The sequence below is a fragment of the Ambystoma mexicanum genome, chromosome 11, assembly GCF_040938575.1.
Source record: "Ambystoma mexicanum isolate Mex_15411 chromosome 11, UKY_AmexF1_1, whole genome shotgun sequence".
Lineage (NCBI taxonomy): Eukaryota > Metazoa > Chordata > Amphibia > Caudata > Ambystomatidae > Ambystoma > Ambystoma mexicanum.
The window spans coordinates 987,885,560-987,910,521 of NC_090934.1; the positions used below are offsets into that span (position 1 = coordinate 987,885,560).

The window sequence follows — 24,962 nt, forward strand, 5'->3', positions numbered from 1 at the left end:
TCCCCTCTCTAGTAGTGGCATTAGATTGTACTCCCTCGCCTCCCCCGAGTCCGCCTGTGCGTGGTTATGTTATTATATTCATAATTCTCCTCCATATCTGGTCACTCTTCAATGCTGTCAATGGTACAGTAGTTCATCTTTTCACCTCCTACATCCTTCCTCCCCCTCTTGTTACCTTCTTGTCCTATCGCTAACGTATTTGCTCGTTCTTCCTGCCTGCGTACTGGGAGGTCCCTAAATCTGCCAACATATGGGGTGTGAACGGGTGTTGGTGTTAGTGGGCGTGGTGTTGGTACAGGTGTTAGTGTTAGTGGGCGTGGTGTTTTTCTGGTAGCCTCCCTTATCCTTGTTTCTCCTGTGTTTTGTTCTCCCCTTCTCTCGCATGCCCATGGTGACTCGCAGTTAGTGCGCGTTTTGTATAATTTGTCTAAACTCTCCCTATTGCCATCTCTTCCGCTGCCGCTCGAACCTTCCTCTTCCTCGCTGCAGAATCCATCAGGAAATGTCAATCCCCACTCTGTGCATTTTCCCCCCACTGTTACTCTCCTTAGATCTATTAAATCCACATCTGTGTACTCACCTCCTTTGACCCTAGCCCCCTGTGTTGATGTTGTTGCCACCTCCTTGTCCTGAACTGTGTACTTTTTTGCTCCGGGTTCTACCCTCCTATCTCCTCTCTCCTCTTGCTTCTTCTCCACTACTTCGCCACCTATTCCGCTAGTTTCCTGAGGAGTTCTTCCAATATCTCTGCACTCACCTTTGCTAGTACCCTTTCCTCGTCTTCTTTTCTCCCCCATATTCCTCCTTCCCTTTTTAGTATACTTTCTATAACCTTCCCTTCTTCATACTTCCGGGCGCTTTCAGATATAATCTTTTTCCACAGTCCCATTTCCCTATCATTCTCTTCCCTCTCCTCCTCCTTCCTTCTCATCTCCCTGTGTTCTGCGCGTGCCATTCATTCTTCTATTGCCCTTATGCGCTCCTCTTCCTTCTTCCTCTCTTCCGCCTGTTCCTTCATTCTCGCCATCTCTTCCTTATGTGCCTCCTTTTCCTCCTGCCTCTTCCGTGTTTCCTTCTCGAATGGCCTAATCAGTGCGTTTTGCACATTCCTCAATTCCGCCAACCTTTCTTCCAGTATCTCTTCCTCCTCTTGTGAAAGTCGTCCTTCTCGCCCTTTACTTACCTCATGCCCTGTTTGTGTGTTATCCACCTCTTCCTTGTTTACCTTTCTCACTGCATCCTCCTCTTCCTCTGTTAGTGTCCCCCGGAGCTTCAGAAGCACCTGTGCTGCTACCCACTCATCTGGTCCTACGTTTGCAATATTCCCCAGGGCCCTCCTTTCACCCCACGTTCCTGCCGGTGTTGTGGTATAATCTACCGTTGCCGTCAGCCCCCCCTCTTTTGACAATCGTCTGGCGGTGCGTATGGTGGAGGGCTGTATGCGGGGTTGGAGTACCCCTCAGCACCCGTTAGTTGCTGTCTGGCGGCTTCTCTAAGTTCTGTTATTGGATACAACCCCCCCTTCCTCCTTCTTCACTACCTTAGCCATCGGCATGTCCTCCACCCTTTCTTTTTTAACATTTGCCTCTGCTACCGCAAATGATCCTTCTGCCTCCTCCTCACTTTCTTAAGTGCTGGGTAGGTTCTTGGTTGCTGCACTTCCCCCCCTCCTTTCACCTTCTCCTCTTTTACCTTCTTCCCCTCTCTCATTCCTTTCTCCTCCTTCACCCCATGTACTGTGAACATACCCGGGTCTCCTGGTTTCCCTCCCTGAAACATCTTCCAAAGGTCAAACATTTCTAGGTGGTTTGCCAACTTCTTCCCCTTGTATGTATTGTGAATGTATGTTAGCAGAGAGTGTTGTGTATACATATCGAAGCTGCCGTTGGGCGGCCATGGTACCCTTATTTTGTTGTCCATTCCTTGCGTCCATTCGATACTATACTTTATTATTTTCTCTTTGTGTGGTGACAATGTCATGCAGATGTGCTGGAGTGGTGTAGTTAAAGCGCTCCCCATGTATCTCCACCCTGCTCCTGCCCCCGATCCATAGTATGTGGCCATGTTAAAAGTTTACTTTTTTCCCCAATGTCAACCTTTTACCTGGCCCTGTAAGCTGGGGACTTCCGACCGTCCGCTGAAAAGGAAAGCAATTTCGATCTTACAGTGCTTGATCTTGTTGTTCTATCTTTTGTCGGTACAACTATGGCCCCCTGCAGCCGTGGCGCACAAAGCCCCCTCTGGCTATGTGTCCTGTGCGGCTTGCCTCTGGGCTGCCCCACCTTCCTGTCCCGTCTGTACTTGGGACACCTTCAACTTAATTCCTCCTCCTCCTGCCCCCGCTGTCTGCTCAGCCTGCTCCCTCTTCTTGTGCAATCCCCTTGTCGAGCGCGGCCGGCGTTCTCCGTGCGCGGCCGCCTCTCCCCCCTTGGCTCCTCCCCTTTTGAGCGCAGCCGGCATTCTCCGTGCGCGGCCGCCTCTCCCCCTTTGCCCCTACCCCTGACCACCCATGGATGAACGCAAGATGGTCGCGGTGTCCTATACAAGCCCTATGGGTGACATCACCAACCTCTACAGGATACTGTAAGTACAGTACATACAAATTTTGGAACCTTATGAACGCGCGTTTTTACACTGATATCCCCTGTTAACCCCACAGCTATCTTCCCACTTCGTCTGGAGTGGAGGAATCAACGATCAATTCACTTAGTATAATCGGACTGCGCACGCTGCGTCACCTCGCGTGTGATACGCCCCCTCCCTGCGGGAGCTTAACCAGCCAATTATCTTCCGCACTCAGGAAACAATCTAGCTACCTCCTGCGGGAATTCGTCATCTACCCGCCGAGTTAAAACGCTCAACTAGTAGCGATCCTCATCTATTCATTGATCTACAACATCAAATCATAGGAAAGTCACACCTCCCTTACACAGGTGTCCGTGATCTAGACCAATACGCACCCTCTAACAGACACACGTGGGTTCTTGAAGCCCCACTCAACTTACTCTGTGACGCTGCAGGGGACAGCCCTCGTGCCTGTCCCGTAGTGCCTCACACACCTATCGCTGATTATTAATCAAATCTTTTTCAACACCCTTTTACAGCCTCTCTCTGCCCCTTTACAATTCCACCCCCCTCCCGCACAACATTACGTTGCTGGTTGGGTGTGTCATATTCACCAAGTCCTCGTGAGCCGGGGCTGCTCGACTGCGGGCACCCCTCCAAAGCTGCTCGCCACCTCCCCTCGTCTGGACCACGTCTGGATACTCCCCAACCGCGGGAGGGATACTTCTCAAGCCGGCTCCCGATGTCCAATGTCCGGATTGCGCTGTCCGGTCTTCTCGCAGTTCTGCGATGGTCCTGTAGTACTCAAAAGGGGGCAACGGTAGAGGAGGCCGCGCTGCCGGGTTGCCTCGTTGCAAGAGGCCTGGTAGTTGCCGTTAGGTTAGGTAGGTCTCAAACAGATCTCAGCAGTGCCTCCAACTTGTCGGGGTGAAATCCCGGGGGGCGGCAGAGCCGTCCGCCGACCTCCGGGGCCGGGGAGGCCCCAACTCCTCCCGCGTCCCAAAAGGAGTATGAGACACACACAAGAGCAAAGTAATTACTGCTGTTTATTATAGTAACAGCAGGGATTGTTCTCGGCCCGTATGCATCCGGGCAGACGCTCTCACTGTTAGTGGGGCTCGCAGGCCCTTTTTACTGTAGTATGACATGCTACTCACGTCACCTGTGAACAATTATTACAAAACCTAATGCCACTTCGGGTTGGCTCCCCGAGTGGTAGGGTTAGTATAGTTACCTATAAGAGGGAATATTAGTGGATAAGGATGGGTCAGGTGGTACACTTGGGCTGTCCCTAACAATTGCTACAACAAATTGGTTACAAGGGGACACTTGGTGATTGGCTAACAAAAATGGCGTCAGTAGTGAGCCCCTCGTATTCTGATTGGTTCCCTCGCGAGCCCCCAAGCCTGGGACCATCGCCGTTCCCAGCTCACGATGTACCTGGTGCTGGCAACAATGTGTAACTATGTGTTAGTGGTGGACAATGGACAGATCTTGCTAGTGGCTGATTATCATGCCTTTCCCATCGCTGTAGGTGTCCAACTTGCTGCTTCGTTGTTGCAGCCTGTGTCCCAGACGTGGGACCCTGGCGACTTTCTGTCTCGTGACCTTGGCACCTTGTTAGTTCAGCTTGTGGAGAGACCGTAGCTGGAGCAGAATTATGAGCATTTGATTTGGATTTCGGCTCTGAAGGGCGCTTGGCGGTGACAGTTGTAACCTTGGCGCTGGGAGCGCGGCATGTGGGTTGCAACATTGTGGCCTTGGCTGTGGGCTCTTGTTAGAGCTCGTTCTGCGTGGTCAGCGTTTTGCTTTTCGTCTTGGGAGGATTTTCGTCTGCGAGGCTTCTGCCTGAGGACTCTTGTTTGCGGCCTACTCGGGCCTAGATTCCTAGTTTCTGGGTGGCATAATCCATAATATGGGGTCATGGGGCAGAAGAGTGTCACAAGCAGCATTAGATATATATGGTGGCGTCTTCATAGGGATAGGTAGCGAGAAAGCATCTGCAAGCATGTATACACAAGCTCTTCAGGTGTCTTGCATTTCTGCGCTGCTGCAGAAGGCCTATGTGAAAAATAACAATGATGTATGTCCGTGGGTGTGTCAGTCCACTACGTCATAGCACTGAGTAGGTTCTTCGTGTGGGTTGGTGTATGAGTGACCAGTGTGCATGGTGGCACGTGTGTTCTTGTCTGTTGGATATGTCGTCATGGCATCTCTAACGATGATGGTATTTGTGGCTGTTGTCTAATCGAGTTGGTCCATGAGGCAGGCATCGGGTTGGCCAGGACGTGCTAGTGGGCAGGCTCCCCGGGCGTGTGGTCCATGCACACAGGGGACTTGGGCATCCGGTGAGGGATGAATTGGTCAAACTCCTCTCGCAGGGGGTGCTTGGGCCGTGACCCCCTGGGCCATGGTATGGATGAGAATGGGAGCAGGGTGTTTTCCCATTTTCCCATTCACTGTATATCCATTCAAAGCAATTGGGTCAGTCAGTCATACCTCTTGTAGACAAATACATGTATAGTTACTTATGTATGGCAATGATCCATCCTGAGAAATCAAATGACTGAAGCCCCTAGTATTCCATGAGAGAAAAGAAATCCATCAGTCTTTTTTCAATACAACTGGCAAAGATTCTGCTAGCCATTTTAAGATGTTTTGTACATCTGCCAGTTGAACCTAATTACTTGCAGGGAGCTGAGTTATACTGGTCTTGATCTTAGGTTCAACCTGCACTTTCCTTGGGCAGTCCGGGTCTTCTTTTCCTCGATCCGCATCAATTTCCACATCAACCTCCAGTAAGTTAACCTTGTATATACGTAGCAAATTAGCAGTGGCCAAAAATGTGCAGTGAATTGCCGATACATTCGTATTCGGAGTATTTAGTGGTTCAATATATTCAAAGTCATCTGATGTTAAGACTCTTAATTGTCGAATAGAGTGGAGCCTAATCAAAAATTCTGTTCGTGTCAACCAATCATGATCGTTATTTTGGTAAAGATTCTTGATTATACAGATATGATTGTTACTCATTTCTGGCTTCTGCCACTCATTAGTGTGCCTTGACGTCTGTGTAGTCTCAAGGCAAGGGATCAGCCTTGAATGGTTAGGAGTAGATGAGATGTTTTCTACTGATTGTTCGTTTGGCATAATAGAGGGTTCAGGTGGAGTTTCTTCTGGGTCGGGTAGATCTTTATCTTTCTCCGGAATGAGACAGCTAGTGAGGCACCGTTCTCTTTCAGAATTTCTCTTTTTCGCCCACGCTGCTTTTTTCCTAGCTTTTTTCGTGTTTTTAATCTCAGGATCAGACTCAGAGGGTAGTAAGGGTACATCACATGTTCTTTTCTTCGTTGTTGCCCTTCTAGCTAGTCTCAGCTGTTTCCGGGAGAAATAGACCTCAGAGTGATTAGTCGTATTCTGATCCACTTCCAGTGGTGGGGTGGGGTCTTTAATCATCCGAATGGCTTCAGACAAGTTATTCTCAGTATCCTCAATCACCTCTTTCTCTACTGTATTCAATGCTGCCAAATTAATTGTGTTTTCCACAATATGGCCACACAGTTTTAGCAGTATTTTTAATGCAAACTGCAGCGAAGCCATAGGTGATTGCATCTCGACCAAGGTATTCGCATCCAAAAAGGAACCCGTGTTGGATTCTGATTCTGGGATTTCTGAGTGTATCGCTAAGTCCGGAGACATTGAAAGCCTCTCTGAAGTTGACATAGTAGGTGGCAGTTCTTTCGCTGTCGCATCATTTTCCTTATCAACAGCTGACTATTCAAGACAGGAGTCATCGATCTTTGGACGGAGATGCATAGCTCCAATAAGGAATTGTTGTCAATCATTAATACTGAGCAGTTATCTTGCACAATACTTGCGCTCTGATTATTCACTATCTCCTTTTCAAGAGTATTCGGAATGGATTCAACAGAGGAGTTGCGTTGGAAAGAATTTGTGATAGTGCCTTTACTTATTGGCGTTTGCTGTTTAGGTTTATTGTTAGCACCCCCTTTCACCGTTCTACCAGTGGGTGCTTTGCGCTGCTTATTGCGCAAGTTGTAGTTGTTCTGTGCAAGTTTTCTTCGGGGGGACATTCTACTTTTTTGGTGATTTCTAGTTCTCCGCTTTCCCTTCCCCAAAGAATTGCAGCGCAGATCTTGTTAAAGTCCAGCTGATGTTGACAATTTAGCACAATTGCCACTGTGAGTAGACAGGGTCAAATGGAATTTTTCGAACAGGTTCCTGATATGCCCCCTATGGCAGTTGTTAACACGGATGACAGATAAAGGGTGGCAATAGGGATTATTTGCCGCCATCCCACAGAACTCACAGCCCACGCAAAGGACCGTCAAGCTGAACCAGCCCCGCGAATGGCAGTGAATCACTCGCTGAATACTCACTGCTGGCTGCCTCCGACAGAACTCTCTGTTTATTATTTATAATCCACCCACAGTGTAGTACAGGCCAATCTCTCACAACACCTTAACCTAATCCTCAAGCCGGAAGAGCATTCACGTGGTTAATCAACACATTCTTTCTCTGTCAGTGGTAAATGCACACCCATGGACCAGTGTATAAAAAATATTAATCAACAGAGACCGGCACTTCTTCACACTAACAAGCGCAGAGCTCTCTGTGGAGACACTCGATCCGATAGTTGACAGAGGACTGGTCGGGGTTTAAGGGTGTCAATAACTGGTCGTATGGTGCCCCATAAAACTATATTTAAGTCTGCTCCACAGAAGGCAATATCTCTTCTGACGTCCCCCTCGGGGCACATAACCACCAGAGCACCAGGGCACCACAGCAAGTCCCCCTCCACTCACTGTGCTTCTTTCCTTCCCTTCAATTCCGGGTGAGCCTCGAGCACCCAACTCACCGCAGATGTCACAGCGTTCCTCAGGGAGTGATCAGTATTACACCACGCTGCACCAGAGCAGACAGGAAAACACAAAGTGCACTGTCCACCGTCTCCCGAGGCCGAACGCTGTCTCAGAAGACCGTCACCAAGGGTCCAGATGTTCCTCTGTTCCTCCGTCGTCATTCACACTAGAGGAAAGGCCCTAAAGAAAGGAAGGGAATCGAGTGTCAAGCCGCACTGCAGTGTCTCCCGCACTCAAACACACTCAGCCGCTACCGACACTTCCGCGAACGCATACTAATGTCAGAGTGCTAGAACGATCAGATGGTGAGCAAGCTCTTCAAGGGCAGAAAAGTGCAAGGAAGTGAATGAAAACGAGCAAAACCAACAAGTATGTGTTGCTATTGAAAAATTGAAGAAATGAACCTCTCCAGGGTGCATAAACCAACACACTGAGAGCACATTTATACCCATACATCAAAATGCTGGGAGGCAAATTCTACCAGTGTGTCTGTAATTAACACAATGTATTATGAGAATCCTGTTATGAGCCAGTGCAATCCAAAATCTAAGTAAATAAAATTATGTAGGAGGGACCTGAGAGTTTACAGAGAGCAGGGCTGACGGCCTGATTCTACATTTGCAAACGTTGGCCACTGTCACCTTGGCTGGGCCATTGTGTTTCATTGGTTGGTAAAGGGTCAATATGGTGCATGTTAGGCAGTGTTCACAAACAATTAGACTCATACATTTCATATGATTTAATGAGGTGTTGCTCCATATTCATATTGTGTGAAAAATGATGTGGCACATTAGTTAGATGAAAAGTTTAAAAATTTAAAGCAATGAGTATAAACTCATCTATTATTTCAATATCTTTATTAGGGTATCCAGGGAAACATGGCATAAAAGGTGCTTTATATTGATTGTGTGAAGTGCTTGAATTTAAAAAGTTGAGGGAGGTTCTCAAACAACTTGACCCCTACATATCAACTAAGCCAAGTAGGTATTGCTTGGAGTTAATTAGTTACGAAAACCAATAAAATATAAAGTGCAATGTGTTTTGTGAGCAAACAAATGCATGCTGAAGAAAATATGCTTTGACAAAAAAGGGAATTAGATGAGGAGGAGTTTGTAGGAAAAAGGGTGTTCCTTGTGAACAGTAAACATGTAAATGCAGTCGATAGACACAATCAATATTAAATGTAAGGAGAACAAATGTAATCCCTAATTATTTTGAAAGGAAACATAGATTTCAGTATCAGAATTGAGCCACATATTTTTTGTCATAAAACAGAGTTCTGGAACCATCAATGTCCATGGGCCTCATTACGCGTCCGGCGGTAACGTGCCGGTTTTTCCAGCTCGGTTTACCGCCGGACTCGTTTTACCATTCCGCCTCCGTGATTCCCAGAATTACCGGGGCATTACAACCCCGGTGACCCGGGAATTCCGGAGGCGGAATTCGGTAAATCCCCATTCCCATTGAGTCCCATAGGACTCAATGGGAATGAGGACCATGGAAACACCGGCAGCATCTTGTGATGGTGCCGGTGTTTACACCTCCGCCTGCAGGACTCGGGATCACCCGGTATGGAAACAAAGGTGGCGCTGGGTTTACTGCCACCCTTACTTCCATACTGGGTGACTCATAATGATCTGTCTGAGATTCAGGTTAGAGGTCTCTCTTGCCAACGTGCAGCGAACGTCTACTGAAGCGAACAATTCTTGATCACCCTAAAATTATTTTTGTGAAGAGGACTGATTGAGCTACCAACATTCAATTTGTTACAAGCATATTCCCTTGTAGCAACATTAAACATTCACTTGTAGGAACATTGAAGTTTTAAATCTGAAGAAATGTCAAAGTAAACATATGTTTTACCACAAAGAAATTCTATGTTTTTATTCTTGACCAGCGGGCACATTTTACAAATGCCACCTTTTAAGGTCCCTGGGACATTATTGGAAGCTGTGTCGTTTCAGTAGCAGTAGAATAAAAATAAATATCTCATCATAATATGGCGTTTCATGGAATTGGTCTAATAATAGTAACATCACTGCTCTGCACTTAAGCACCAGGTCCAGTAATGCCCCTCCCCCTGTGAGGCTAATATTGCTATCAGTATCCAAGCATGTTGTACCGGGATGCTAATAGTGTTTTTTTTTCAAGGTGAGAAAGGACATGTACGCCGTTTTGCAACTTAAAAAGGAAAATACAAAAAGAAAATGGGCGCCCTGTATAGGGGGAGAAGGGACTACCTGTTGTCCCTTCTTCCTTTTCATGCGTCTGGACAGTCCGGGAACACTAGTGCTCCCGACACCGGTGAGGGACATAGAAGCAGAAGGTAAGTGGGACAGGGATGGGAGGGGGGGAAATGTATGGATAAGTGGAGGTGGTTGGGGAATGGGGACACATGGCACGGAGGGGCACTTACATCACTATCTGGAGGAGGAAGATGGCGGACTCCAGCTCTGAGGAGGCTCGCAGCTCGGGCTTTACCATGTGGCTAAGGCCTGTTTCTGAGCCTACTCATTGGCTGGGAGGCCAAGACCATGCCCCCGGCACGTACTAATACAGAATATTACAATTTTGTTGTCATTTTTTATATATGTTTTACATTGTGATGGATCTGATCGTATTCAATTCTCATGTAGAGGATTTTTTCCTTCTTGGATCACAGAGAGCAGCAATGATATGGGGCCGTTTTGTGCCTTAAATCAAACAGTTGTTTGATATTGCTTCTGCATTATTTCATATTTATTTCACAGCCAACTCTCGCAACAAATGATGCTGAAGAAGTAAAGCTGATCTCCTTAACATTATGGCTCAGGATTAGACTTTTCTTATGTAATGAATAACCATTTCAATGTTTCTAGGTTAAGATTCGATACAGCCAAGTAACAATTTGTTTAAGGAAAATGTTCCCAGAAAATGCACCTTGGTAGCACTACAGAGACACATATTTGGAGAAAAAACATCAGTAGTGAATGCTTCCTTTTTCTATGTTTTAGCAATTTTTGCAGGCAAAGGGGCTTTGACATTTAAATATTTACAAAACATTGAGGCATATGATGGTATCTTTCCGTCAAAAACATGTGCACATGGATTGTATAGACTATTTCATAAAAAGCATAAAATCTTAATTTATATCATTTTTGTTTCAGCTTTAAAGCATCAATAATTGCGAGTCAGGCAAAGGACATCACATTGGGAACATTGAGGGGTGCTGATGGCACCACCCATAAAATCAGAGTGAGCATCTGTAGCAAAAGAACTGGGGCTGTTCTGTTATCATCATAGCTCCTTTTAACACCTGCCTTAAATTTACGCTTGTAGAGAAGCAGTGGACGTAGTGAACAGCTCTTGCACTATTACGTTTACCTTATTGCTAACAAAGAAAATAAATTCACAAGATCACCATAGGTTTTGAAAATACTGAATTCATATTTGCTGGTACAATGTCAGAGAACAAGTAAATCAGTGTAGGGCATTCATGAACACAGTATACAAAAACAGAAACTCAACTTACTTGTGTATGAAGATATGATACCAGGCAAACTGGTATAATTAGCAGCAGCGACTGTCACAATGTGTATTGTGTAGTTTGTCCCAGGTACCAGGCTCACAAGGGTGGCATAGGCAGTGCTATTTGTGACACTCCAAGCCCCCTGTGAACTACTGTATGTGACGTTGTAAATGAAATCTGCACCAGTCATATTTGCAGCAGGCGTCCAATCAAGGGAGATGCTGTTTTTCTGCACATTCTTCAAGCTCAGGAACTCTGGCATTGAAGGATCTATGGAGCATGAAAATATGTCATGTATTAAATGAAATGAAAGACGGAAGTGAATCGATTAATTGACTATGCTTACCAGGGATGTCCAACTGCAGGCAATGAGGGCCGGAAAACATGTCAGATTGTCGGGCTATCCCGCATAAATATTCATGAGATAAATTTGCATACAATATTTCTAAATTCATGCTAATTTATCTTATGAATATTAATCAGTGATATACTGAAAAAGGCCAGGTTTGCAGCCCTGGGTGCCTGGAGTTGGACACTCCTGATGTAAACAGTAAGATATAAGATACCCGTCTGCTATTCAGCCAAGCCATCAAATTTAGAAATTGGACTACATATGTAATCCAATTTATTTGGTCAGTGAAAACTCTGTAATAAATATGTTTAATGAAAACGTATTTAATACACTTTAGCAATAGGACCTGCCCCTCTTTGCATGAGCATCGGAGTACTTCATATGCAACACATTGGCAATCAATAATGTAGCAGTAACGATGGAGATTACAGAGGGATGTAAATAGGGCAGAGCCAGGTTCAAAGACATGAGCTGATGGCATTGAGGAGAGCAGGTGAGTGCGGAATAAGGAAAAAGTTTGGGTATGTCTCGTGGACTCTTTTTCAATGTTCCATGTCAAAGATGTAAAGAGAAAGCCATTATTGATTTTTCAAATTAATTTTTCAGTAAGTACATAAGGAGTAAGCAGCCTGTGTCTCTCTAGAGGTGTTGGCTTATGGCTCCAAAGATCCTTCGCCTTTGACTATATGGCGAAGGGCAGATGGGAGTTGTAGGTAGGGCTGGACGATATATCAACTTTTGGAAATATATTAATACAGTTTCAGAATCGATATAGGATGAGACAATATCATTAACATCGAGTTATATACATATATATACATTATTACATAAACTACCATTTTGTATTTACATTTTGATATTCACACAGCTCTGTGTATTCTCAAACAGGAAGAGTAACCTTGTATTTGCACTTTATTTTGATCAGTGTCTTATAAATAAAAGTGTTTGTGACATCTCACATGTAGTTGGCGGCTAACAACTGAGCATTTACCCAAACAAACATAGTGAGATGTGACTTTTGGTCAATATTGCCCAGCCCTAGTTGTAGGCCAAAACATCCGGAGAGACAAAGGTTGCATTCCCCTGAAGTACAATGAAAAACTACACATTTCCTCTTGTTATTGGTCTGGAAGTGAGGTAGAAAAATGTGAAGTTAATAAACTGCAGTTAAACACAATAGCATAAACATATAATCATTAACAGACCATGGAAGCAACAGCATTACTAAATCGTCTAAAACGGAACTGAAAAATCATCAAAGAGCAAGTAGCATTGTGTTGATAAGGCAAAATGATGGTTATCAACAAATCTTAACATATTTCCCTCACAATTGCAGGAAACAAAAAGGAAGAAGTTGGTATGGATATGAGGACTTTAAATAAAAAGGTGGACAAAAAGAGTTAAGATTGCACCCAATATTCAGTCCTCCTACGCATCCTTTAATTTGTCACACATTCACTTGAAGTTCTCATGATTCCCCATGCTCCATGTGGCCAGTCTCCCCATCTCTATTATCCAGTCTTCACCCTGGAGAGGTTATTTGGACTCCAGGTTTCGTGAAACAAGCTTTCAAGCTTTTCTTAATCCAGAATCTGAGTTGAGTGAACAGGAATTTGGTAAAACGATGAATCATTTAAGAAGAATAGCTTTCAGTTGAGCTGGACATCAATGCTGAGGACCAGGTCTATTAGTTCTTAATCCTCGGCCAGCTAGGAATGATATTAAGACACCATGACATAAAATACGTGCAGATGCCCCTCTCTCTGCCACAGTTACATAATTTGGAATCAAATGTCCATTTCCGAGTCCAATGAAGTCCAAGACATATTTTTATTGCAAGAGACAACCAGCCATATTGATGATCAATTTATATATTGTGCCGGGTCAGAATAGAGACAGAGACACTGTTTTGATATTGCCGCTTGTTTTTTTATAAAATTATTGAAAAAGGGCCTAACTTTTCCAATTGCTATGTGGGTGTTCCCTTGCTATATAAAACACTAAGGTGGTCGTTCATCATCAGGAATTCATACAATGAAAACAAGACTGCTGTCCAAGAACTAATCCTAACTGATCCTTCCACTAGTCTAACAAACTAAGTTCAGGAGAATGTCTCCCTTATCCTGATTGTCATTTCACACAATTTTTCTCCTTTGCTTCAGACTTCTTTTTAGTAGGTTAACTTGAAAAAGTCTCTAGTCACTTTCTGTGTTCATTCTTGTAACTCTTTCACAAGTTCTTTTTGGTATCCCTCCTCCTTAGTGATTGTTTTCCAGGAATCCCTATACATTCTCTGGGTTATGGGTTGCTCCACAGTGAAGTGCATTTTGTACTTCTGTAGTATATTCTTACTTAGTTGTGACATATACTTTCAGTATGCAATGTTCCCCCTCTCTTGGGGTGGCTTGGTTTGTGTATCTTTTCTCTTATGGGCTTCACTTGTCTTCCCTTCATAACATTCTCTTTCTGGTTTACAGTCTCTGCCTCTTAACATATGTGGTACATTCCCCTTTTCCCAGGGTACTTGAGGCCCAATCTTAATGGTCTCTTTTCCAGCTTTTATGGTGATTCGCTATCTCACATTATTACAGTTCAATTTCCTCGACTTTAATTTTATTGTCTCATCAATTCCACTGAGACGATGTTCTCCTGTTTCATAATGGTTACCCGCCGGTCTTCCGGTTCTCCGGTTCTCCCCGTTACCTTGCAATCTGTGGGGGAACATCTCCGGGGTCAGGATTAAAACGTGTTCACTTCGGTAGTTTGCATTCTTAACCTTCTCGTCTTCTCCAGTGTCCCGCTCTCGGGCCTATCTCTCTGTGCGAGCTGGTAAGCCAGGGGGTATCTGGACGGTTCGCTGACTTTGCAGCTTAGTGTTTTTTTGCGTTGTTGGATGGGTACACTGGCCACCACAAAGTCTTTGTGGTCAAGCCACCACCTTGACTGGAGTTCCGTTCTCCTTCATTTCTCTCTCCTTATCGACGCTTGGTTTGTTTGCGTAGGCATCTCTCTGCTTCATTTTGCATCAGCATGTGCTCTCCTTTCAGCCTCTTTGTCTCAGTTGAATGGTGGTCTCTATTTAAAGAGACAGAATCTCTTTCTTGTTTGTAACAGGATATCTGAGTTTCTTCTTCAGCCAAGTCTCTTGTTTTTATTCTGTTCTTCACATCTGATAGTCCCATATATGCCACCATGGGCAACGACTTAGGGAGTTCCTCACAGAAATGGGAGTCCTTATCACCTAAGGGGGAGTCACTCCCAGTTAGGTGCCACTTGCCCAGACCCCAATGGAGATTCTTGCAATGCGTGCTCACCTCCCTAACCTCAACGGGAGAGGCTCCCCCTTGGGGAAAAGAGACAAATTACCTCAATACATTAAAGTAGGGAACTTCAAATTGTTTTCCGGGATGTCACAGTCATTTGAAAATCACGTTCCCAGATGCATTCACCATGCCACTTATAAAAGAGTTGCATATTGTTGTTGCATAATTGTTTGTTAATTGCCTTGGTCTTTGAGCTCTGAACACATGGTTCTTGAAGTGCAGTAAACACATTATCTAAACCATTTCTTTCAGAGCCCACTTTCTATGTCCAGAGGCAGTGTTCCTCGGCTAGAAGATGAGCCAAATGTATTTATTATTGAAGTGAATCGCTACCCCAGTTGGCTGAATGACTTCTGAGCATCACTCTCATGAACGTGTCATCTTTGGATTCCTGATAAATCCTTTGTGTGACTGAACTGGTTGAAAGTCAAATTGGGATTGTCTGGTCTCAATCCACATTTCGCCCAGTGACTATCTGTTGCTGGATCGATTTATGTTATCTGTCAGTTCATGATTTAACAGCCACAAGCTGCATGCATGGTGAATAATATTCCAACTCGTTCTCTTTCATGGTGAGGGCAGGATTACTTCAGTTAACATTATAATTATCAAGCAGGTTGTTTTATATTTGTTCAACCACTTTTTCAACCACTTTTCCCTCTCTCCACTTTACTTGAAAAGGGTTTTCTATTACTTTGCAGGATTATTTATATCTGTGTGTAAGTGTAAAGAGTTGTGTAGCCCCCCTTTCAAACAACCTGTTATGATATCTATGCATAGGTATCAGAGTGTGTAATAAATAATATTCCTTAGGTTTTGCCTGCATGTGTTTTGGGCCTAACAAATAGAGTATTTTACATCTCTGCAGCCCTCAAATACTTTGCTCCCTCTAAGTGTTGTAATTGTACTTAAATACCATAGCCCTGATTTCCTTAGTCTACCTTACTGCTCAGCCTACGATACCCAGAGAGTGTGGTATCACAACATAATACCGCCACCAAAAATATTGCCTTAGATATGGCCGTTTGGTTTGCCATAGGCGATATATTTGGTGGGGATATTATGTGGGAGCGGGGGTTGTGTGGGATGTCCCCCCCACATTTAAAAATTATGCAAGGGTTGCGGGGTGTCCCCCGCAGGGTCCATGTGTAAATTTCACCGCAGAAATATGGCGATATTTTTGATTCTCAATATATTTGTGGCAGAATTAACATGTGGAACTGAGAGTGTTTGGTGAGACCAATTGTGAATAGCCATAGTTCATAGACTTGATAGGCCTCTCAGAAACCCCACACCATTGGCAGTTCTGAAAATCGCTCCTAACAAAGGTTAATAAGAAGATTGTACACTTTGGTCTCTTAGACAGACTCAACATTGCCAAAGAGGTAATCCATCCAAAGAGATTTCACACCATGAATATTTTCGCCTCTCAAGAGTGTCACTTCAATCAAAGCAACTAGTGAATTGATGTTGCTGGTGACCACCATAAAAATTACTCACAGTATTATAGCTAGGAATTTTACATGATTTGGTGTTCATTGTAAGCCTGTGTGTCTAAAACTTTCATTTCGTCCTTTTGTGGACATCTTTGTCAGCTTTGATTTTTCCCTTTTGACTTTAGTCTGAAAGCTTCTATGTGAAATTTCGGCATTTTAATGGCCACACACAAAAAAGACTGATGCGTTTCGGACGATTTTGTGCAGCATTTTAATGCAGAAATATCATGTCTCCCCACCCCTGGGAATCTGTTCAACCTGAGTTATTTCCTTCTTGGACTGCTATAAAATTCAAGTGGTAGATAATTTGGCCCTGGTGGTGAGCCTGTGTTCATGTGAAAATTGAGCCGCAATACTGACACTTTTATTACCAGGCATGAGTTGTCTTCTTGACTGAGCTTCAGTGGGTCTAGTCACCCAAGGACATCTTCCTAAGCTTCTGTGTCTACTTCATCACCAAAATGCTCTAAGCTGTTATATTTGCCGAATTCCTCAAAGAGTTTGCTCCTCATCCTGTAGCCTTGCAGTGTTACACTTTTTTCCAAAGATCTTGTAGGAGAGTTGAAGTATTTTTAGTTGATACATAAAAAGTGGAACATACTTTTCTCTTGTGTCCAAAGACCTCTGCCTGGTCCTAAATAGTGCATCTTCTGCCTTCGATGTGTGAGGATATTGATGGCATATTTCTGTTGCTCTATTCATCAGTGCATGTCAGTAGGTTGTCCATTTGCGTTCCTCAGGTTTGAGGATTGCTTTTCTAGATTCTTCCCCATGAGCCTTTTTACATTTACTTCCTGTTGGTTTTTATCTTGCGGCACCGGGCCGAACACTAGGCAAGTCTTTTGAATAATTACCTTCACCACCAGGTGAACAGTTGACACATGCAGCTCTGGCTTTGTGTAATGTTAGAAACTATTAGGTCTTTTTTTCATTTGGTTTGCGAGATTGCAATTTAGGAAGAGAGCCATGTTAAGTCAACACCTTTTTTAGATCCACTTAAATCGTGACCTCGATCAGAGCGTGGTCATACAAATTAACATTGAAAATATCCACTTTAGTTATTTTGGCACCAGCGTGTGTCTGGATATTTGAATATTGGCAATGTCAACTTTGGTTATGCCATCCTTTCAATTCCTTCATAGGCAAAGGTAATTGATATGGGATGAGCTTTTAGGTGAAGTGCAGTGTACAGCATACTCCCTCCCGATGGGTGTACTAGTTTCCATGAGTGCACAATGCCTAGCTGCCTCAGAAGAGTCTGTAGTGTCTTTCTGCGTCAGGTTTTCCCGTGTCCAACCAGCTAGGATTCTGTACAATTGGTGTTCAGACGCTAGTTTGAAGTCCATAAGTACCAGCTACTAAGGGCATGTGTGAAAGCCTATATTCCCCATAATATTATATAGTATGTCATTGGAGTGTATCTGTGTAGAAATAGGTTAACTAGAGAAACTGCATTTTTTCAAAATTAGGATGCAGGATCAAATACTTAGAGGCTTGATCATTTCCTACCTGTTTCTGCCCTCCATTTCTTAAGGATACGACTGATAAGATCATGAACATTAGAGGAATGGCAGGAGTGGAACTCAACCCCCACCACTCCCATTTCATGTAAGTCACCTCCTTTGTAATGACACGAGTCTCCAGGAGCAATTGATGTCATGTCCCATACCTCCTGGACTGCTCCAAGTAATGGGTCGAGCAGCCAGTATTCTACAAAGCAATATTACCTGCACTAGAGCATGTACGTGGCTCCCTGTGTTCAGGCTTCATTGGTAATTTAAGAGCAGATATTCCCCGGAACGTAACAACCTTCCAAGAGTTCCCCTATTGCTGCACCTGTCTCACTTGTGTGGTCTCCGCACTCAGATCATCCCCACACAGAACCCTCCCATATTGTTTGTGATTGTGCAGATGCATCTGAGTGTGCATTGAGCATTGCTGTGGCCCTTTAACATTTATGGGCACATGTGCACAGTTCAGTGAGCTGCTTCTAAGACATACCGATTTTACTTTATTCAGTTTCGTTTGCCCCATTGCCCTGTGGCAGCACGCAGATTCCCAGGAGTCATTTGTTATGTATCTTCCCATAGGTTGTGGGTCCTTTAACTACCAGTGCTGCCCATGTCTCTGGTGTATGCAAGTGGCATAAGAAGGGGCATCAAGAACAGGCACCAGATGAAAAGTGTAAAGGCAGGAGCTCATGAAGCAAGCCCACAGAGGCCATGCAATACCCAAATATTAATAGCAAGAAAATAATCATGGTAAATAACACAATTATCAAACAGCAGGACTGTGATAAATAAATAATAACATAACATTAGCCACCTAAAATCATTGGTTCATTATATTAATCTAAAACATCATCACCATTAACATCAAATTGCGAGATTAATCAAGGACAAACATGAAATAAGGTGTAGAGGCATTACCAATGAGGATGCTTCCTATTTTCCCTATTTACTTCAAACAGTACAGCAAATGGGCCTCATTACGAGTTTTGTGGTGCAGGAAAAAAGTGGAGGTAATTCTGTTACCTGAATTTTTGCAGCACCTCCAAACTACAAGTTTTGGAGGTAAAGTGGAGGAACTAACTCCTATTACTTAAACCTCATAAACGTGCAGGCGAATTTCACATTGAATTCAACAATTATTTTCTGTCTTTATGTATTGTGGCTGTTTTGACACTTTTGACAATAAATCTGTACACTGTAACATATGCACTTACATGTTACTCCAGTCACTGGATCTGATGTCTCGTTGTAAGGGCCACTGGCTGTTGTGATTGTGACAGTGTATTCCCTTCCAGGGAGCAAGCTTGTGAAAGTAACAGGCTGCGCAGTTGTGCTGTTCTGGGTTTGGTTGACGGCCCCTTGAATGGCGATAGTGTATAGTTCCACGATTCCAGGGGGTTGGTTCCAGCTGATCTGCAAGGAACTTGTTGAGTGATTGTTTATGACAGTAATATTCCCAGGTGGTATCCGTTCAGGCCCTAAGGAGGAAAAGGTCAGATGTCTTAATAATCTCTAAATTGGTGGAGCATTGAGACACAAATCATAATAGATATCACAGATGTATCAGGAACTGCATTTGGGGTCACCAGGATATGCCTGGTAACTCCCTAGGAACCCACAGACACTGCCTTGCAATTCCTGGTTTGGCATCCCAGAGAGGAAGTCTGGCCTACCTGACCTCACCAGCTGTTGAGGACATGGGTCACAGAATACCCCTGAGGTTAGAGCAACTTGAGGCCGATTGACCAGTTCCAGGGGGAGCATAACTGGACCAACAATGTATAGGCATGTGCATGCGGATCAGGCAGTAACAAAGTAAACTACACGAGCTATTGCTCTGTATACTTTCTGGAACGAAAGAAGAAGGAGTAGCCGTAAGTGTCAGAGGGCATAGGTCGACAAATTAAGAACGCTTTGTGCTTCGGTCAATAAATACATTGTGTTCGCTGTCAAGCAATTTCTTTCAATGCCGGGAGTAAGGAATGCATGTTTGATTATATTTTAGTGAATACTGGATGTCATCAATGAAATGTGCACATAACACAAGAGTATATGCTTTTAAACTGCAGTGGGATCTGATAGAAGCACCACATAGTTTTGGATCTATATAATATAATGGCAGCACTGGTACATGTGTGAATGCACCTTACAAGTGATTTTAACTAAAGCAAGGATAGGTGCTGGCAATGAGTCCATTCAGTTAAATAAAATATGTATTCCCTTCCTTGTGATAGGCAAAAATATTTCATTCTTGTAGCTGTATTTTCCAAACCAAGTCAGTATTTGTTTCACACTTATACATATTGTTTAGCGATCATCAGGGTTCTTGGAATATGAAGGTGACATAGATGACACAAGTGAATTAAACTAATATCAGTTTAAATAAATAACAATATTCAGTGCATTCCATTGTAGGTAATGTGAAAGCACTTTCTTTAAAAAAAGATAGAGGTGCCTTTAGTAAACAGAAAATAGAGAACGAATCACTATGTGCTTAAGAATTGAAACCTTAAGTGGAGCCACATATGTTGAAAGATTCAGATTCAATTAATCTGCATCCCTTGTGGAGAGCGAGAGCCGCCGCCCATCTGTAGGCTGAAACCTGCATGCATATGCATAGTAATGTCAGAGTGCTAGAACGGTGAGATGGTGAGCAAGCGCTTCAAGGGCAGAAAAGTGCAAGGAAGCGAATGAAAACGAGCAAAACCAACAAGTATTTGTTGCTATTGAAAAATGTAAGAAATGAACCTCTCCAGGGCGCATAAACCAACACACTGAGAGCACATTGATACCCATACATCAGCATGCTGGGAGCCAAATTCTACCAGTGTGTCTGTAATTAACACAATGTATTATGAGAATCCTGTTATGAGCCAGTGCAATCCAAAATCTAAGTAAATAAAATTATGTAAGAGGGACTGGAGAGTTTATGGAGAGCAGGGCTGACGGCCTGATTCCACATTTGCAAACGGCCACTGTCACCTTGGCTGGGCCATTGTGTTTCATTGGTTGGTAAAAGGTCAATATGGTGCATGTTAGGCAGTGTTCACAAGCAATTAGACTCATACATTTCATATGATTTAATGAGGTGTTGCTCCATATTCATATTGTGTGAAAAATTATGTGGCACATTAGTTAGATGAAAAGTTTAAAAACTTAAAGCAATGAGTATAAACTCATCTATTATATCAATATCTTTATTAGGGTAGCCAGGGCAACATGGCATAAAAGGTGCGTTATATTGAATGTGTGAAGTGCTTGAATTTGAAAAGTTGAGGGAGGTTCTCAAACAACTTGACACCTACATATCAAGTAAGCCAAGTATGTATTGCTTGGAGTTACTTAGTTACGAAACCAATATAATATAAAGTGCAATGTGTTTTGTGAGCCAACAAATGCATGTTGAAGAAAATATGCTTTGACAAAAAAGGGAATTAGATGAGGAGGAGAGTGTAGGAAAAAGGGTGTTCATTGTGCACAGTCAACGTGTAAATGCAGTCGATAGACACAATCAATATTATATGCAAGGAGAACAAACGTAATCCCTAATTATTTTGAAAGAAACCATAAATTTGAGTATCAGAATTGAGCCAGACCTTTTTTGTCACAAAAGCAGAGTTTTGGAATCATCAATGTCCATGACTCTTATCTGTCGGAGATTCAGGTTAGAGGTCCTCTTGCCAACGTTTAGCGAAAGTCTACTGAAGCAAACAATTCTTGATCACCCTAGAATGATTTTTGTGCAGAGGACTGATTGAGCTACCAAAATTCAATTTGTTACAAGCATATTCTCTTGTAGCAACATTAAACATTCACTTCTAGGAACATTGTAGTTTTAAATCTGGAGAAATGGCAAAGTAAACATATTTTTTACCACATAGAAATTCCATGTTTTTATTCTTGACCAGCGGGCACATTTTACAAATGCCTCCTTTTAATGTCCCTGGAACATAATTGGAAGCTGTGTCATTTCAGTAGCAGTAGAATGAAAAAAATATCTCGCCATAATATGGCGTTTCATGGAGTTGGTCTAATATTAGTAACATCACTGCTCTGCACGTTGTACTGGGATGCTAATAGTGTTTTTTTTTAAGTTGAGAAAGGACATGTACACCGTTTTGCAACTTAAAAAGAAAAAAAAATATGGGCACTTTGGATAGGGGGAGAAGGGACTACATGTTGTCCCTTCTCCCTTTTCATGCGCCTGGACACTCCGGGAACACTAGTGCTCCCGGCACCGGCCAGGGACATAGAAGCAGAAGGTAAGTGGGACAGGGATGGGAGGGGGCGAAATATGTGGATAAAGGGAGGGAGTTGGGGAATGGGGACGCAGGGCACGGAGGGGCACTTACATCACTATCTGGAGGGGGACGATGGCAGCCTCCAGCTCTGAGGAGGCTCACAGCCTGGGCTTTACCATGTGGCTAAGCCCCGTTTCTGAGCCTACCCATTGGCTGGGAGGCCAAGAACATGACCCTGGCAGGTACTAATACAGAATATTACAATTTTGTTGTAATCTTTGATATATGTTTTGCATTGTGATGGATCTGGTCGTATTCAATTCTCACGTAGAGGATTTTTTCCTTCTTGGATCACAGAGAGCAGCGATGATATGGGGCCGTTTTGTGCCTTAAATCAAACAGTTGTTTGATATTTTTTCTGCAATATTTCATATTTATTTCACAGCCAACTCTTGCAATAAATGATGCTGAAAAAGTAAAGCTGATATCCTTAACGTTATGGTTCAAGATTAGACTTTTCTTACGTAATGAATAATATTTCAATGTTTCTAGGTTAAGACTGGATACAGCCAAATAACAATTTGTTTAAGGAAATTATTCCCAGAAAACGCACCTTGGTAGCACTCCACAGACACATATTTGGAGAAAAAACATCAGTAATGAAAGCTTCCTTTTTCTATGTTTAAGCAATTTTTGCAGGCAAAGGGGCATTGACATTTAAATATTTGCAAAACATTGAGGCATATGATGGCATCTTGCCGTCAAAAACATGTGCACATGGATTGTATAGACTATTTCATAAAAAGCAGAAAATCTTAATTTTTGATATTTTTGTTTCAGCTTTAAAGCATCAATAATTGCGAGTCAGGCAAAGGACATCACACCGGGAACATTGAGGGGTGCTGAGGGCACCACCCATAAAATCACAGTAAGCATCTGTAGCGAAAGAACTGGGGCAGTCCTGTTATCATCATAGCTCCTTTTAACACCTGCCTTATATTTACGCTTGTAGAGAAACAGTAGACGTAGTGAACAGATCTTGCACTATTACGTTTAGCTTATTACTAATAAAGAAAATACATTCCTAAGATTACCATAGGTTTTGGAAATACTGAATTCATATTTGCTTGTACAATGACAGAGGACAAGAAAATCAGTGTAGGGCATTCATGAACACATTATACAAAAACAGAAACTCAACTTACTTGTGTATGAAGATATGATAGCAGGCAAACTGGTATAATTAGCAGCAGCGACTGTCACAATGCGTATTGTGTAGTTTGTCCCAGGTACCAGGCTCACAAGGGTGGCATAGGCAGTGCTGTTTGTGACACTCCAAGCCCCCTGTGAACTACTGTATGTGATGTTGTAAATGAAATCTGCACCAGTCATATTTGCAGCAGGCGTCCACTCAAGAGAGATTCTGTTTTTCTGCACATTCTTCAAGCTCGGGAACTCTGGCATTGAAGGATCTATGGAGCATGAAAATATGTCATGTATTACATGAAATGAAAGACGGAAGTGGATCGATTCATTGACTATGCTTACCAGGGTTGTCCAACTGCAGGCTATGAGGGCCGGAAATCATGTCAGATTGTCGGGCTATCCCACATTAATATTCATGAGATCAAATTGCATACAATATTTCTAAATTCATGCTAATTTATCTTATGAATATTAATCAGCGATATCCTGAAAAAGGCCAGGTTTGCAGCCCTGGGGGCTTGGAGTTGGACACTCCTGATGTAAACAGTAGGATACAGGATACACCTCTGCTATTCAGCCAAGCCATCGCATTTAGAAATAGGACTACATATGGAATCACATCTTTGTCAGTGAAAACTCTGTAATAAAAATGTTTAATGAAAACGTATTTAATACACTTTAGCAATAGGACCTGCCCCTCTTTGCATGAGCATCGGAGTACTTCATATGCAACACATTGGCAATCAATAATGTAGCAGTAACGATGGAGATTACAGAGGGATGTAAATAGGGCAGAGTCAGGTACAAAGACATGAGCTGATGGCATTGAGGAGAGCAGGTGAGTGCGGAATAAGGAAAAAGTTTGGGTATGTCTCGTGGACTCTTTTTCAATGTTCCATGTCCAAGATGTAAAGAGAAAGCCATTACTGATTTTTCAAATACATTTTTCATTAAGTGCATTAGGAGTAAGCAGCCTGTGACTCTCTAGAGGTGTTGGCTTATGGCTCCAATGACCCCTCGCCTTTGACTACATGGTGAAGGGCAGATGGGAATTGTAGGCAGGGCTGGGAGATATATAAACTTTTGGAAATATATTAATACACTTTCAAAATCGATATAGGATGAGACAATATCATTAACATCGACTTATATACATATATATACATTATTACATAAACTACCATTTTTTATTTACATTTTGATATTTACACAGCTCTGTGTATTCTCAAACAGGAAGAGCAACCTTGTATGTGCCCTTTATTATGATCAGTGTCTTATAAATAAAAGTGTTTGTGACATCTCACATGTAGTTGGCGGCTAACAACTGAGCATTTAACCCACACAAACATATTGAGATATGACTCAATATTGCCCAGCCCTAGTTGTAGGTCGAAACATCTGGAGAGACAAAGGTTGCATTCCCCTGAAGTAAAATGAAAAACGGCAAATTTCCTCTTGTTATTGGTCTGCAAGTGGGGTAGAAAAATGTGGAGTTAATAAACTACAGTTAAACACAATAGCATAAACATATAATCATTAACAGACCACGGAAGCAGCAGCATTACAAAATCATCTAAAACGTAACCGAAAATTCATCAAAGAACAAGTAGCATTGAGTTGATAAGGCAACATGATGGTTATAAACATATCTTAACATATTTCCCTCACAATTGCAGGAAACAAAAGGGAAGAAGTTGGTATGCATATGAGGACATTAAATAAAAAGGTGGACAAAAAGAGTAGAGATTCCATCCAATATTCAGTCCGCCTACGCATCTCTTAATTTGTCACACATTCACTTGAAGTTCTCATGATTCCCCATGCTCCATGTGGCCAGTCTCCCCATCTCTATTATCCAGTCTTCACCCTGGAGAGGT

At 43.0% G+C, this 24,962-nt stretch overlaps 1 protein-coding gene across 1 annotated transcript in view; it reads right to left on the reverse strand.

The window, feature by feature from the left end:
- The window catches only part of LOC138505094 (uncharacterized), a 717,078-nt gene that overhangs the window by 389,345 nt on the left and 302,771 nt on the right, over positions 1-24,962 (reverse strand). The window contains exons 25-28 of the mRNA XM_069625408.1: positions 23,085-23,351; positions 18,853-19,116; positions 10,960-11,226; positions 10,812-10,818 (exon numbers count right to left, since the gene is read on the reverse strand). Coding sequence (XP_069481509.1) covers positions 10,812-10,818; positions 10,960-11,226; positions 18,853-19,116; positions 23,085-23,351 — 805 coding nt within the window. The remainder of the gene's footprint in view (positions 1-10,811; positions 10,819-10,959; positions 11,227-18,852; positions 19,117-23,084; positions 23,352-24,962) is intronic.